General features: G+C 47.7%; 1 protein-coding gene across 1 annotated transcript in view; it reads left to right on the top strand.

The window, feature by feature from the left end:
- Positions 1-3,918: 3,918 nt before the first annotated feature.
- LOC144136308 (nephrin-like) overlaps positions 3,919-15,974 on the top strand; it is a 38,532-nt gene continuing 26,476 nt past the window's right edge. The window contains exons 1-7 of the mRNA XM_077668551.1: positions 3,919-4,090; positions 8,611-8,760; positions 10,040-10,161; positions 12,198-12,255; positions 13,111-13,263; positions 13,657-13,824; positions 14,622-14,912. Coding sequence (XP_077524677.1) covers positions 4,030-4,090; positions 8,611-8,760; positions 10,040-10,161; positions 12,198-12,255; positions 13,111-13,263; positions 13,657-13,824; positions 14,622-14,912 — 1,003 coding nt within the window. The 5' untranslated portion in view covers positions 3,919-4,029. The remainder of the gene's footprint in view (positions 4,091-8,610; positions 8,761-10,039; positions 10,162-12,197; positions 12,256-13,110; positions 13,264-13,656; positions 13,825-14,621; positions 14,913-15,974) is intronic.

The raw sequence follows: 15,974 nt of genomic DNA, 5'->3' as shown, positions 1-15,974 counted from the left end.
ATCACCACTGCGCGCTGAAGCGTTTGGAGTGTTTGTTGCGCGGCACTCAATGTTCCTTTGGCCGTGACCTTGCTCAGCATCAACAAGATTGCACGCCATTTCAGCATAACTGTAGTATAGTAGAGTCAAACCATTGTACAATGCTGCAGGCGTGGTGGCTTACGCATTCGCTGAGAGCCAAAGCATTGTAGAATCCTCAAGACACTCTTGCTTTAACGTTGAGTGAGAACCAAACCGTTGTATAATCTTGAAGGCTTTCACATTAGCTGAGAGTTAAAATGCTCTAAAATCCTGCAGACGTCTGTGTTTCACATTGGCTGAGCGCTAGTTCACTGTAAATCCTGTAGGCTTCGAAGCTGAGAATCAAACCATTGTAGAATCCTGCAAGCATGGTTGCTTAACACTGGCTGAGAGCCAGGCATTGTACAAACTTGCAGGCATGGATGATCTGACATTGGCTGAGAGCCAGGTCGTTGTAGAAAGCTGCAGGCGTCGGTAATTTCACATTGGCTGAGAGCCAAAGCCAAACATTTGTAGCATCTTTCACGCGTAGGTGCTTTGACATTGTCTTAGGGCGAAATCATTGTAGAATCTTGCAGGAATGGGTGCACTCATAAAGCCAAACCACTGCACAATCCTGCAGGCGTCGGGGCTTTCAAAAGCCGCGTTTACATGAATGCGACAGCAGCGCATCGTATCAACTTTCTGTCGTATTGCGCTCATGTAAACAGGAAAAATGAGCCAGGAGAGCACGTCGCGCTAATCCGCTAGGGAGGAGTAGATCGAAAAGGGCAAGTCGACTTCTGCGGTGAATGGAAACAGGATTCTGGGTGCCCCTCTTCTTTCATTCGGTGGCTATACAAAGCCCACTCAGTCAAAATAATAAAGCAGACCGCGCTCAAGATGGAAGCGGCTGGCCCACTCCGCCGCGTGCACTGGACGAGAGGCCACCGTTCCGCCTGACTTGATGTGGTACATGTAAACAGTGGCGTGTCTCCTGCGCGTGATGCGCTAGGAAATACGATGCGCTACTATCGTATTCATATAAATGCGGCTACATTATCTGTTAGCGTCAATGAGCTTGTAGAGGGACAGAGACTTACTCCCCTACAAATTAACGGAGCGCGACGCAGACGAAGCGAACAGGCCGGGAACCAGGAATCAACTGTCTTTATTCTACTCCGCACGTGGCCCCACGTAGCCAGCAAGAGCGCATGTCACGAGCCGAGGAGGCGCAGCACTGCTGATGATGATAGTGCCGCTACAAGCTTATTATGAGCATGGGTTAAATCCCGGGAATTTGGCATATAGATTTAAGAGTAATATGTCTGTTAGTTTGTTAGGATCCACGCATGAGTTGAATGTGCCTGCTGGAATCTCTCAACTATAAGTAAATTTTAAATAGTAGAAAAAATGTCATATTACCCATTTAAGCGCAGCTACGAGGTTACTAAGAAAAGCTACAAGACTTTTTCACATTCTTTTAGCTGAGAAAAAATACTCCTTGGTCTAGGGTTCGAACTCGGAATCACGGCTATATTAGTGCACAGTGAAATGTGACACCAACGCAATGCCTCAGGGAACGAGGGAAGAGTAAATGGCATGGACGCTGGACTTCAGCAAAAGTTTATCCTGGGAACACTCTAGACGGCTTCAGACAAACCCTGCGCAGGAAGCCAACCAATTCCTTTGGCGTTGCCTACGGCTTTGATTGTGGAATAGCCGCCGCGGTGGATGAGTGGTTATGGCGCTCGGCTGCTGGCCCGAAAGACGCGGGTTCGATCCCGGCCGCGGTGGTCGAATTTCGATGGAGGAGAAATGCTAGAGGCCCGTGTACTGTGCGACGTCAGTGCACGTTAAAGAACCCCAGGTGGTCAAAATTTCCGCAGCCCTTCACTACGGCGTCTCTCATAGCCTGAGTCGCTTCGGGACGTTAAACCCCGATAAAAAGAAAATGATTGTGGAATAAATCCTAGTTCAGCGCCAGCGTCCGGGTGTTTACTCTTTCTTCGTTACTTGAGTCTTGACACTGGTGCCGTGTTTCACCATGCCCAAAGCCACCAACTAGTCAGTTGAGTTCTCGAGCTAAATACAGGCAATCTCTATATTGACATTACAGAGAATTTGCTGTGTTAAGTGGACTGAAATGGTCATTACCGGCTGCACTACGGTCTTCATCTAGGTGCTTACTTGAAGGTTGCACCTATGGAGGATTCAGCCGTTGGTGTTTTTGAACATGATCTGCACACTGTTATTTTGAGTATTATCACTGAAATATTTGCCTTCTACGCACTGATCCTATCGAGCAGAGAAAACAGCCATGCGGCGCAGACACTCGAGGCGCAGCGGCTGTTTTTCTCCGGAAACGGATGTACCACGTGACCTGGCACAACGATCAATGACGGCAGGGAGGCGCGCGAGGCTCGCTAGCTGGGGTTCGCCGTGGTTCGCCACGGCTCAGGAATTCAGGTAAGTGCGGAAATCGAAGGTGCGCCGAGACCCGCTCTTCACGCGGAAATGCAATCGAAAAACATGTGCTGACCGCCGCCTGGCGGTCGCTTGGTGCAAGCTAGAGCAGTATGCAATTTCTTCTAGCTATCCAGGATGTCGTAGGCGGCAGCGATGTTCGATTTTCATGCGCAGCGGCCAGCTGCTTCAGTGCCAAACTGTGTGCAAGCCAGTGGCCTTCTCTTGCAACGAAGGGTTAGCTCTCCCATGTTTGGGTCCACAAGGAGTGTCGATTCCGGCTCAGCGTGACGTCACACGCGTTCATTTCCGGGTCAAATGCGTCGTCTGCTTACTTTTTCAGTCCAGCCGAACCGTCCCTGTCACCGCTGTGATAGTGTGTCGCAGAAGTGAGAGCACGTATGATAATTTAACGAGTAATTTCGACAATCGGGAAGCTGAGCGCAAGCATGAAGGCTCCTTATATGCCATAATTTTCTGGCATAAACACATTTTACCACCTGAATAAAGCGAATTTTTCTCAAAAACCTCCATGACGATGACAGATCTCTTAGCTTAGACATTCGGTTTGTGCTGAAAGAAAGCGTCCGTCATTACATTTAGTTTCTTTGTTTTTTTTCCAACGCTTAACCTCCTCCATGCCAAAGAATACCGTCGTTTACAGAGGCACAGCTTGTTGATTTCGCATTCTTGCAGACAACCGAACAAATGTGAGGAACGAGAATAAGACACGCGCCGAATTCTAACGGCTGTTAATTATAAAAGCCGAAGGTGATGCAAGAAGAGATGGAAGCAAAATTTGCAGCATTCAATAAAGAAAAGAACATCTCGCTAGCTACTTGCCAGCATGCCCTTGTCTAGCTTCAAACAGGAAATCAAGCATGGGGACACATATACGTTCTTTTCTGCAGAAACGACGCTGCATTTGAAGTAGCAGTAACGAGTTGGAATATTTCGTCGTGCGCTAGCCGGCACGTTGCAATGCAAAATTATTTCAAACAGGTGATGCTCCGAACACCCTGGTGGCGCCTGCCAGGAAGCCTCTTGAAAGCGCTTTGGCTCAGCCGGTCGGTTCACACTAGATCTAAGAGTTTCACCCATGGTGTAAAACTAAGTATCATGAGCCTTAATTAAGCTCAGTAAGTTGCCCCCATTAAACGCATAGTACTACTGTTAAGCGAAGCCTGGACGATGCTTTCAGACTTAACAAGCACGACTCTTATTTATTTATCCAGTTTTACGTAAACATACCGCCAAAGGCCCGTCCGAAACATGTTAACACGTCTCAATCGTGCCAGTCATAAAGCCATCTAGCGTCAGATTCTGTTGTTGTTTGTTGTCTATAGCAGTTTTCGCTCAATTCTGACTGCGCCCTGCAGTTGATCGAATCGTTGCTCCTAGCCCGGAAGTCTCCGTTCCCGTCATGCACTCGGTCTCAACAGACGTTGTCCGAGCGGAGTGCGGTGGTGTTCCCCCCTTCGCTCCCACCTCGGCGCCCCCTCGCCCCTGGGCTCGGCGCGTCCCCGGCCGGGCGGCCATCGCAGTGCTGCGGCCATCGACGTGATGGGTGCGCGCGGAGGTTGCGCGCGGCTCTCCCTGGCCTTCGCCCTCCTTGGGTGGCAAGGTGAGCGGCCCGCCGAAATGTTTGGATGCATCGAATTAATCCGGCCTGATAGTTTCAATCCGCACGTGCCCGTATCCTCATTGACGGAGCCAGTCACTGATGGAGCCAGTCGATCTCCATTATGGATTTTTTGTTCTTTTTGGCATTTATTCGGACGCGCGCATTCCGCTCGGCCCTTTCGCTTTTCCGAACGTAGCTCCACATCTGATAGTCAGCTGCGGGTGCTATCGCACTTATCGCCAGCATTTTGTTACCATTTAGACTGTATTCTTCCTGCAGCTAAGCTCTCTTCTGAATTCCTCGTACATATCACCCCCCCTCCGCTCCCCCCCCCCCCCCTGGAATGCCTTAATGAGCGTGGGAGCCAGAGCCATGCCCTGATTGCGCACTGCGCATTGGGAGAGATTGGCGGCTCTTTGATATAGAAGCGCCTGGAATGAATCTTTGGTCTCTTTGAGCGTCGACTCCGATTTTATGCTCAGGCACCGTCACTGTCACTTCGCCGTCGCAATTTGAACAAGTTATACCTGTTTAGATTTTTTGCAGAGTGTGACAAGCCACTGCCGTGTTTTCTACAATGTTGTCTCTCCGGCGCTGTCTCGGTCAAAGCAGGCTGCCAGACCATTTATTTTCTCTGAGCACTTTCCATCGGCACATTTCATTAAGATCGCAAGAGCAGGTGGGCAGCTTAACGCTGATAAAAGACACATTTTCCGGCTGTGAATTTCGCAAAAGTATTAAAAGTTTTCAGCACGTCATGACTGAAAATAAAGCGCCTATGGTTTTCAAATTACACTTTCTGTGGCGCACAGAAGGCACACAAAAGATACGTATACAAATAATTGTGTCACTTAAGCTCTCCCGTTTCAAATATTATTTAAAAAAAGAGCAGAGAGCAACAAAACTATTGTTATTGGTACCTGCATTTTGCATCTTAAGGATGGCCTTCACTAAACATTCATCTGGGCCACACAATGTGATAGGAATCAGCCTGCAGAACTAGCCATTCCTGAATGCATGTCTCGATGTTTGCTCAAGTGTTCCTGTTACGAGGAGTTCTGTTTGGCTGTCTGTGCACACAGCGCCTTCGAGGTTTAGGTTAGTACGGACCGTAATCTCGTGAAGTGACTGGCTTTGGCAGATGAATGAATATGCGGATGCGAATGCATAGCCCTAGAAGGCTTTCAATGATTACTACAACTTGTAACTGACCAGTGTGTTCAACTATTACTTACCACAATTGTTTCGCTGTTTGTAAAAAAAAAAAACATCGCTTGAGGCAAGCGTAGCAGGGGGCGGCAGAAGGTTAGGTGGGCGGATGAGATTAAGAAGTGTGCAGGAATAGGGTGGATGCAGCTGTCAAAGGACAGGGTTAATTAAAGAGACATGGAAGAAGGCTTTGCCTTGCAGTGGGTGTAGTCAGGCTGATAATGATTGTGGCGATGATAAAGATTATGATGATGATGATGCAATATCCCCATACGGGGTGAACTGCGGGGTAATAAAGTCTATGTCGCTGTTTATGTTTTATGGGAGGTGGGACCCTGCAAGCCAAAACATCGAGGCTTTTTTTTTTTCGCCTTCCTTACCACAGTTTGTTGCATAGCGTTTTCTCTCCTGTTTCTCGCACGTACTAAAGTTGTGTGACTGTACAAGTGTGCTAGAAATAAAGCAATCTTAAACTAAATTGAAGTACGTGTCACTACCACTTGCTGACGGATTTGTGCGTGTACGTAAATGTGCGCATAAGAGTACAGCATAACCACAGCTTGTCATGTTCAATATCCTAATTGTGGATTTAAAGGCGTTGAGAAGCACGCAAAAAAGTCACGCGAATCGTTTAAACCGTTAGCATACCACTCTAAATGGGCGCTGCAAGCAAGAAAGGAATGACTTCAACTGGTAGGTCCGACGTGACCCCTTTATCGTCAGGTGTTGTCAGTTATCAATGCCAATTTCGTCCAGATATCCCCGCCCCGTGCCCGCATTTTAATGGCAAAAGCAGAGACAGTGTTATGTGCTGGGCACTCTTTCTCGATGACACATACGAATTAAGCGTTCAGAAATAAAGCAGCTCAAATCGCTTTTTGCAAAAAATTCGCGTTGTCAATATCTTTACAATAGCCAAACGGGCGAGTTGGTGGTACATATTGGTGGAAAACAGCGCAACGACGCGGACAGAGTGGAAGAAAAATACAGGACAAGCGCAGCGACAGATTTTCCTGGATACTACGATCAACAAAGGACAAAAATATATCGCTAATCTGCGCTTGTCCTGTATTTTTCTTCCACTCTGTCCGCGTCGTTGCGCTGTTTGCCACCAATATCTTTACTTGCGCGACGTAGTTCTGACACACTGTTCGCACTCTCGTCATTAACGGCTGTCGCACTTCTTGCAAAGTCAGTTTATGAAGCTCGCTTCAAAGCGTGTGATGGTTAAGCTCCATCTCAACGACTGCAGTGGCCGATTGGAATCAGGGCACCCAGACCTGTGCATTTCCCTACTGCCGAATTACTGCTGCGTATCACGTGTTCTGACCGGTGACTCCTCCACAAAGAAGAAATGAGACAAAAAGATTGCGTTGAAGTGCATGGGACTCTGATTAAGCATCAAAGAACAGGCGCGGGTTTCGGGCTTTGGGTGACTCACAGTGGTCTCTTCTGTGAGCGTTAGAGTCATTCCCTTGGCCTTGGAGTTTGAAAGCATGACATTACTTAATGGCAGTTATGCAGCATGCGTTAGCACAGCCTTAGAAATGGATGTGTGGATTCATGCTCACAGCATGTTCAACGCGTGGGGTCCATAAATTGCACTTTGTCCTAATCTGAACGCAGTCGTGTCCCAGAGTATGCGGTCACGTAAGCTTCCTGAGGGTTGGATACGAAAATCTGCATCTTGCTCGTTACTATGGGGACACAAGTTTGTCAGTGGTGACTTTAGCTGAAGATGACGAGATCCACATAGCTGCACTTTTTATAGAAAAGGTCACTGGGCACCCATGTACCGGTAGATTCGGTGTTGGTATTTCCCTACTAGTGCATGCAGAAGCGGCCCTGGCAGGGCCTCTCAAAGACGTGCTGCAGAGTAAGGATGTCTTGAATATGAATAATGTTTAGACTCCGACAACCTATCCCCCCTTTAGGTGTGTAATAAAAAGTAGGTCAGCTAAGCTCTTGCCAAACACGAACTATTTAGAGAAAACCGGTAACCGCAGCGGCGTCCCCGCTGCTGTTCGACTCGGCGAACACTGTATTCATCCGTTAGCAAACGTTTAGGAAGCGGCGGCTGCGTCGATTGTCCAGGCACGGCTAATGGGGCAGTTAGTCCAAGTGTTTCCCTCTTTAGCTAGTGACAGTACCGAACATACGACTGTATGACAATTTTTTTGTGTGTGCGCGCTAAGATTACAACGCCCGTCTGCATGGCAATTGCGTTTAAACATCGACTAGAAGGAGGCAAAGTGGAGAGGGGAAAGAGAAAGGAGGGGTGAGAGGTGACGATTGGCGAGAGCGACACCTTTGTCGCCAATCAGACTCGAGCATTTTGGAGAGTGGAGAGGGTGTAAGGCGTGTCACACGCTAATTGATGGACTGGATCACCCAACCCGCTCGCGCGGCCTGAACCCATCAGTGCCAGCGGCTGCTCCTTCCGGGGGGAACACTAATGCTAACGCATACTCTGAGGCATGAATCGCATTTATCGCCTGTAACTTTTTACCCCTGAGCATACAGCAAACTTGCAAGTCATTATAAAGCGATAACGTTAGTTTTACTGCTTAGTACATCGTAATGCTTTATGATCGGTGAAACAAGTACTAAGGATCCCTGTAAACCATTCTGCAACACTTCAAATTCAAATGCAAGATCGATACGAGTTGCACGATCAGTCGTCCGCAGCGCTGGCCTTGTGGTCTTAGCATCCGCCTCGTATGCGAGTGGTGCGGGGTTCGGTCCCCAATGCCGCCGGATACCCACCGGTGATAAAATGGGTACAAGCTTTTCTCTAGACTGGTGCTCAGCTTCACCGGGGTGTAATGTACCGCGTTCTTGCACCGATATTATGGTTTTTTTTTTCCATCTGTATGTACATCTGTATTTGCCCCCCTCACCCAATGCTCTTCGGGGCCTGTGAGGTACTAATAAATAAATAAATAAATAAATAAATAAATAAATAAATAAATAAATAAATAAATAATAGGTTTTTGGCCACATCTTGCTCAGACAAAAACACCTGGTACGATGGCGCTCTTTCGCAAGTTGCCCTGGCACCATTGAAATGTATCATCATCAGAATCATCACGATTAGCCATCACAGTTGTGTTCCGATCCATTTTGAGGCTTTTAGACGCTATACGAACAGTTAGTATGAAGTGCCATCACGTCGCGCCGACGATCCCGCGTCTGCCATTGCACTGAGGTTGTGTGAGCCGCTTATAGCAGCGTTTCGCTGTAAAGAGGAGGCGAGTTCGTCCACGGTCCGTCTTTGGCGGCTCTCGTGTGCTGAGCTTGGTTCACTGCAGGCATCTCGGTGGCGTGGGCGGGCGGCCAGCAGTACTTCCGCGTGCGGCCCCGCGACGCCCAGGCGGTCGAGGGACAGACGGCCGAGCTGCAGTGCCACGTCGGCAACCTGGCCGGACCTGTGCAGTGGAGCAAGGACGGATTCCTGCTCGGTGAGTAGCCGACACTGCTGCCATCTGCTGTTGCTGTCGAGTCAAAAAAGTGCGCGTCGCAGTAACTTCCGGGTGAACGCGCAGTGCCCCCCCCCCTCCCCGCTCCCCACCCAACCGGCCTAGCCAATGCAGTGCGTTCCTGCTGCTGAAATGACAAGCGGAATACCAAGAAGGGACAGGCGTCGTCACTTGAGAGCGCGGACAGCCTGTCATTTGAACTTTCGGGTTCCGTATGTTACGTAGGCAGTCGTACCCAAAAATTAAAGACAGCAGCATTTTTGAACGGGAAAGAGTTTATAGACGCAATTTTTACATATATTATCAGATTTCGCTATAACAATCAATATATATGCAGATAATCTGTCGGCAGGCTCGCTTTTTTTTTTATCTATTAATGGCTTTGCTGTCCGTCAAAAGCGTTCCCCATTGGTTTTCTATGGCAGTATTAACTGCTCAATGCGAGCGATAGAAAAACTAAAAAAAGAAAAGATTTTGCTACATATCTGAAGAATGGACCATTACCTTACAATTTTTCCATAACAGTACATTACAATTTTTCAATATTAAAAATTTTTGTCCAAGAATGTTGGACGTGGTTGCGCCATCAATTTAATCCTCTAAACGAGTTAGTGCTCGCTGCGTCCTGAACGGAAATCTCAAAAATAACTGAATGGAAATTGTCGCGCTGGTTTTCAAACCACATATCCACTGTGAGAAGTGAACTGAGTGCAGCGCCTTGAATATATAAACAAGCAGGGCGCAGTCTCCTGGCAAATTATAACATATTTTTTATGACATTGCATGTAGAGGTTGGTGGGGGTCTAACGTCCCAAAGCGACTCAGGCTATGAGAGACGCCGTAGTGAAGGGCTCCGGAAATTTCGACCACCTTGGGTTCTTTAACGTGCCCTGACATCGCACAGTACACGCATGTAGAGGACAGCGTGTTCTTTCGCATTGGGTTAATGATAACGTGTCGTCAGAGGAAAGGTGAGTGGCTGCATGGTACCGTGAGGCCACGTAAGGAGCTTTAATATGTAAGGTGTCATGGAACAGCAGACAGTGTATGTTGATGCTGGGGTTCGTTTTTTCTTCTTCTACGAGGCATCAGTGCCACTCTATGATGGTGAAAGCATCTGTTCTTGCCAACCGAACTTTCTAATTTGTTATCTGCAGCTTTTATGCCGTATTTCTTTTTGTATTAGTACCCCCGCTAAAATGCTGGTCAGTTTTTTTCTGACAAGTTCTGACTGTAGTTTTGTTCGACTTTCTTGTTGCAGGTTTCGACCCGTCCATACCCGGTTTTCCGCGGTACACCATGATCGTAGACAATCAACGCGGCGTCTATAACCTGCGCATCACCAACGTTCAGATGGAAGACGAGGCGGAATACCAGTGCCAGGTGACAGCGAACAGCGCGATGCTTTCTCCTTTCTCACAGCAATTCGGAATTGTGACGAAAGATATGATTCTGTACCCATATGACACAACTCAGGCCGCTTGGCGTGGGCAGACAGAGTGTTACCGCCAGCTTCTCTTGACGTATATAATATGATGTGACACTATTTTATGATAATATACACCACTCGGCATGGAGCTTCTGACTCCTCGTAAAAAGCTCTCTGTCGGCTGTGGGCAGTGCGGTTTTTGGTGAACAATAAATGCACCCACAAGCTTTCCGTCGGTGACGCGTTCGTAACAAAGATTAATCCTTGCATACGAATAAGCTTTACTACCCCACTTCACATTAACTTTTGGTGCTTCGGATTTTCGTATTGCATTCCTTTAAATTTACTCTCTCTCTTTTTTTTTGCTACATTAAGCGCACACTAAAAGGAAACAATTTGGCAAGGAACGGGTTAGCGCCACTGTTGAATTCTCTGTCATAAACTGCACGAGGAATTTTTCTCAACAAAAAGACGACAGAGAAAAACACCTGGTTGCTAGGAAATTCGCAAATTAGGTCCTCTATTTCCCGAACGTTTACACCACTACGTAAAGCGGGCATTCTGGAGTCCTTGCTGTAATGCAAATTATACCCTGGGTTCTCGGTCAGTCAGAGAGAGAGCAACCGCTTAGCCCTCCAGTTACACGCTCACTTTAATTATAATACATAATGACAGATGTCCCAACCATACCGCGGGTCTCCCTCTATGTTGTGCGGAAACCAACTTTAGCGCCGTCCCCACCGTTTGGCAATAACAAAAATGACCCTGAAGGTGTGGGTTTCACGCCACTCCAGTGGATGGCATGCGAAGCGATAGACGCTTCGCATTCTCGTATCTGGGCAGAAATATCCAGAAATAGATCGCCGTTATTTTTTCTCCCAATCATGAGGCATGCCCGTCGATAAATACTGTTGCACGTGAGAGCGATGAACCAATCATGGTCAACAAAAATGCACACAGCCAGGAACATTTCATGCATTTTTCCTAGATCGTCGCAACATGTCTCGCTATTATGTAATTCTCGCCTTATGCAAGCTCAGTTCTCGGTAAAAATGACGATTTCTTTTGTCTTGGGACACTAATCTCTCAATCTATCAACACTTAGTATTGTGCCTTAGCCTCATTTTTAAGACTCTTTTTCTTTGTCTCTCTCTTTCTTGGTTGCTTAAAAGCACCGAATGGCACAACGGAAATTCCCCGATCTTCTATCAGGCACTCACGTACACTAGTTTTGTCATTTAAGCGGCTTTTATGGTCATGTAAGCATTATTTTTTTAAGTACGACAATCTAAAGACGGTTTGCGATGTAGTCTCTGTATTCAAGGGTTATTTTTTTTTAACTACAGCACCACCGTTCTTTGTGTTTTCCCAGCACGCATCGCTTAGTTTTCTTGTGATTAGCAGCTGACATACACGGTGCTTTCTGCATATGTAAAGACAGTGGGCTGAGCACAGATGCTTTCAAATAAGCAAGGGGCAGTTATTTCCGTGTATTTGCTTCCAAACCATAATATATCGCTTTTAATCTTATTAGATTTTTCTTCATGCTTGTTTTGTCATGTGCGCATATAAATTATTGTAGCAAGGACATGACATGTGGGCTGTACGCAACGTTTGTCAAAGGCTTAGAGGCCGGGCGGTTTGCTTCTAATCCGCGTAATGGGATTCTTCTGACACGAGTCCGAACCTTCGGAGAGTGGTGACCACATTTCCTCATATCTGCAAGTGGTTTGGAACTCTGGGGATGCGTAATGGGCCACCACACATCGTGGCCCACAATTAAATCCCACTGGGCTCTGAACTTTTGACAAAGAATGTACCCCTCGCTGTGTCCACTGTCAGCGCTTTGTTTCCTTATCGTCATCTTGAATCGGCACCAGTCAGCCCAATATTCTTTCTCTTATCTGATATGAGCAGCAGTTAATAAACTGCTTCATTTTCCGTTTTTTTTCTCTTTTTAATAAATACTGTGGACTTTTTCTTCTGTTAGGTGGGACCAGCCCCAAAGAATCACGCCATTTGGACTGCAGCGCGCCTGACAGTGCTTGGTGAGTCGACTATACATATGCCAACGTATTTTCTTAAACTCGTGAGTAGCTGAAGGCTTCAAAACGCAAACTGCCCAGTCGGCTCTGCATTTCTCTGCGGAGGAGTGCCAATAAGGGATGCAGTCGAAGGAAATGGCAAGCGCAGGACACCCGTTGCCTGATATCCTTTGTGTGTCTACTGCAGCGTCTGGTCCTGGAACCCTTCTGTAAATAACTGCGAGGGAAAATTTAAACTCCAAGATGTCTATTCAGAAGAGTGATGCCTTAATCAATGACGTTCTAACGGGCAGAAGATCTCGAGAGAGCTGTAAAAGCAAGTCGAAAGGGCTTTATATTCGGCTTGTGCACGCCTGTTAGCAATACCTTGCCTCAGCGACGAACGCAGCACAGGGTATTAAATTCAATCTTTAAGATATGTAAAGATCTTCTCTCAGTTTGGTGATTTTCGAACGAGGCTAGAGTGAAAAATCACTGGGAACACGCACAAACACACACAAAAGAAAAATTATTTATAAATTAGTAGGAGAAGTGTGCAAGAACAGGTAAGTGCACAATGAATGTCAATGAATGTGAGAGTAGCATTTGAAACACGGCAGCTGCGATGAAGAACTCGCCATCGCAAAAGTAATTTTGCCTAGTATGGTGCTCACACACTATTATGTGGCCACTGAGTACTGTACTATCTCTAAAGCCTAACACGACAGTGATCATTGTAAAGAGCAAAAACTTGCATACCTAGCCTGAAAGCTCTGCGTGGTTCACGTGCACGTTACATCCATTTCGAGTGCTATTCATGTACTTTGAGGTCCGCGTAGGCAGCTCATGAGTCTGATATGCCCTGCTGTCAATGCGCAGTGCCAACGAAAGAAATCGAGCTCCGACACCGCGGAAATGGCAGCGTGGTGGAAGTTCGGGAAGCCGAAAGCCTCGTCATCGCCTGCTGGGTGCGGAACACCAAGCCAGCGGCGGACATCAGGTGGCTGCGGAACGACCTCCCGCTCGCCCAAGGTACGCCACTCATGCCAGAGAAGAACAGCGCATGGCGCAAAGCTTTTAGGCTTGGACGCCACGCGCATGGTTTCCCGAGCAACATTTAACGTTTGGCCACTTTATGCGGCTACAGAACACAGCAATTTGTTTATGCTGCGTTTGGCTTGTTTGACTTGCATGAAGTTTTTGACAACTGCCGAAGAAACACCGATGTTGTCACGAGCCCATTAAGCTGCCCGACGTTGTGTTTTTACTACAAGCTAAGTGCCTTCTAATCTTGTCATCCTGAGAGATCACTGGGTAATTCCATGCTTGCAGACTTCACGGTGCCATTGCCTCGCCTTAGTGTCAGAGTCGGCTCCACTCACATCGCAATTGAGGTTGAAATGTGCCGGGATTTGTTTCCTGCAGAGAAAGCTTTGACCAAGAAGAACGCCTCCGGGGAGAAGCTTTTCTCGGTGTACAGCTCTGTCACGCTGTACCCGAAGCTGGACGACAATCGCGCCGTGTACACCTGCGAGGCCACGCACCCGGCCCTCGAGAGCCCTCTGCAAGCGTCCGTCACTGTTAGCGTATTGTGTGAGTCGCATAAAAACAATCATTTTTCCATGTCTAGTTACCATCTCAAAACTGGCTCCTTAAATTTCATATCCGTTTCCACGAAAAGTTTTCTTTTAAAGGGCAAGTGCACAGGTTTTAGAATTCGACGACCTTAATGGGGTCGAATGTGTGAAACTTACAGGTAAAACATGCCAAGTCCTTTTGGCCCTAGCATTTGAAACGGTCAGGAAATCGCAGATTAAAATCTCGGCGGCCTTCAAGCTGCTCTGTAGCGCCCAGCGCCAAGTGAGGGGTGCATGATTACGTCGTCTACGATACCGGTGCGTTTCCGACGCATAAACGGTCGCTTTCAAGGAAGACAACCAACGCCACCGAAGGCAAAGCCCAGCGAGCATCCAGCGACGCACGGCAGGGTGCGGTTGACGGCAGCATAAATTTGAAATCTTACCGTCCATGACGTCACACCGAGCTTCTTCGCAGTCCTCCGGTGCTGTGACAAGAAGCCAGAAATTTAATCGCTCATTGCGTTCACATTTTAAATTATAACACCAAAATACTTGGCATGTTTTACCTAGATTTGAATCCTTGAAACTCGCGGAATTCTCAATAAGTGGTGCAGTTGCCCTTAAATGTAGAATTCCTGAAATTTAACAGAGCAACGTCCTATTGGCAATGGCAGCATGTCAGTACGTTGCCCGGAGCATTCCAATATAAATGCACAATTTATCAAACAACAATAATGAGATTTCAACCCGCGAACGAACGCTCGCTAACGGTTGCCTTCACGCGTGGCATGCGTCATCGCCTTTGCGCAGATCCTCCGGGCGCGCCCGAGATCGAGGGCTACCACGAGGGCGACATCGTGCAAGTGGGCGACACCCTGACGCTGGCGTGCATCTCTCGCGGCGGCAACCCGCCCGCTGCGCTCACCTGGAGCCGCGACGGCCGGCCGCTCAGGGCGCGCTACAAGTCGGCCTCGCGCGAGGCCACCAGCGCCTACACGTTCACGGTGACGGCGGCCGACAACAACGCCGTGTACCGATGCGAGGCCAGCAACCTGGTCACCCTGCAGCCCTCGCAGGCGTCGGTAACGCTCAGCGTGCTCTGTGAGTCCTTAGGCCGTAGAGCTTCGCATCTTCTGCCCTAATGCTTTCTTGTGGCATGCTGCTAGTCTTACAGCAACAGCTGTTAATGCCACTCTTCTCGTTTATGAGATGTCGGCGTCGTTGGCGTAGTACACCAGGTGCAGCGAGTCGCTCTTATGGGTCTGAATGAAGTCAAGACAACGCGCCACAAAGATGGTCCTAACACAATGGTGTCTCTTGTGACGACACAAGACATCCACTAGGCCTTACGGGGCACTAATGAGAGTGTAACGTCACAAACTTAGCACACATTATACAGTCGTACCGAGAGTTACTAAACACTGCCAAATGGCATCGGCATTTCGCACTACATCGCTTGAGGATTCGAATTGCCACGATGGAACATGTCCGGTCAGTCTTTCGCGAAGAGGGAAAGAAATACTAACGCTTTGACATTTATAGTAGCGATATATCCTACGTGCCCAGTTGCACGTTTCGTCCTCCAAGGGCTGTAAATAAAGGCAGCCGGTACGTATTCGCGTGGTCCTTGTTTGCTTGAGGGGTTCAAAGAGTCCACAAGGGTACTTTGCAAAGGAAATTGACATTCCTTTGTTAAGATGGTAGCACTGTGCTTTTAAAAAATCGGCATGGTAAATTTAGCTGCTTAGAACATTATTCAGCGAGAGCTGTTAAACGGTTCTCTATACTGCACATGTCACCATCGGCTGCTCGGTTCTGACGTCACGTACGCTCGGTTCATTTGACTCATGCACGTTGGTATTTTCTCCCTTCTCGCTTTGGCCAGCGAGAAGCCTGTTACTGACTTCAGTGAGGCACTGGCATGGAGGGCCGAAGAGAGACCAAAATTGACAAAAAGAGAGCAGATTTGCAACTGATTTTTAACGGCAGTTACGACTGCCCACACAACTCCCGAAATTTCGCAGCTGGACACATGAAATTCAGGCCATCAGGAAGAATTCGAAGAGATCTTTCAGGGGGTATCGGTTGACTCCTCATAAACTTAGTAGTTTCCGTTTATTTTAGGGTGACAGGTCTTCCTGAACAGAAGAAGGATATGTTAAA

The sequence above is a fragment of the Amblyomma americanum genome, chromosome 6, assembly GCF_052857255.1.
Source record: "Amblyomma americanum isolate KBUSLIRL-KWMA chromosome 6, ASM5285725v1, whole genome shotgun sequence".
Taxonomy (NCBI): Eukaryota; Metazoa; Arthropoda; class Arachnida; order Ixodida; family Ixodidae; genus Amblyomma; species Amblyomma americanum.
The sequence above is the reverse complement of the archived record's forward strand: the minus strand, read 5'-3'. Positions and strand labels throughout refer to the sequence as shown.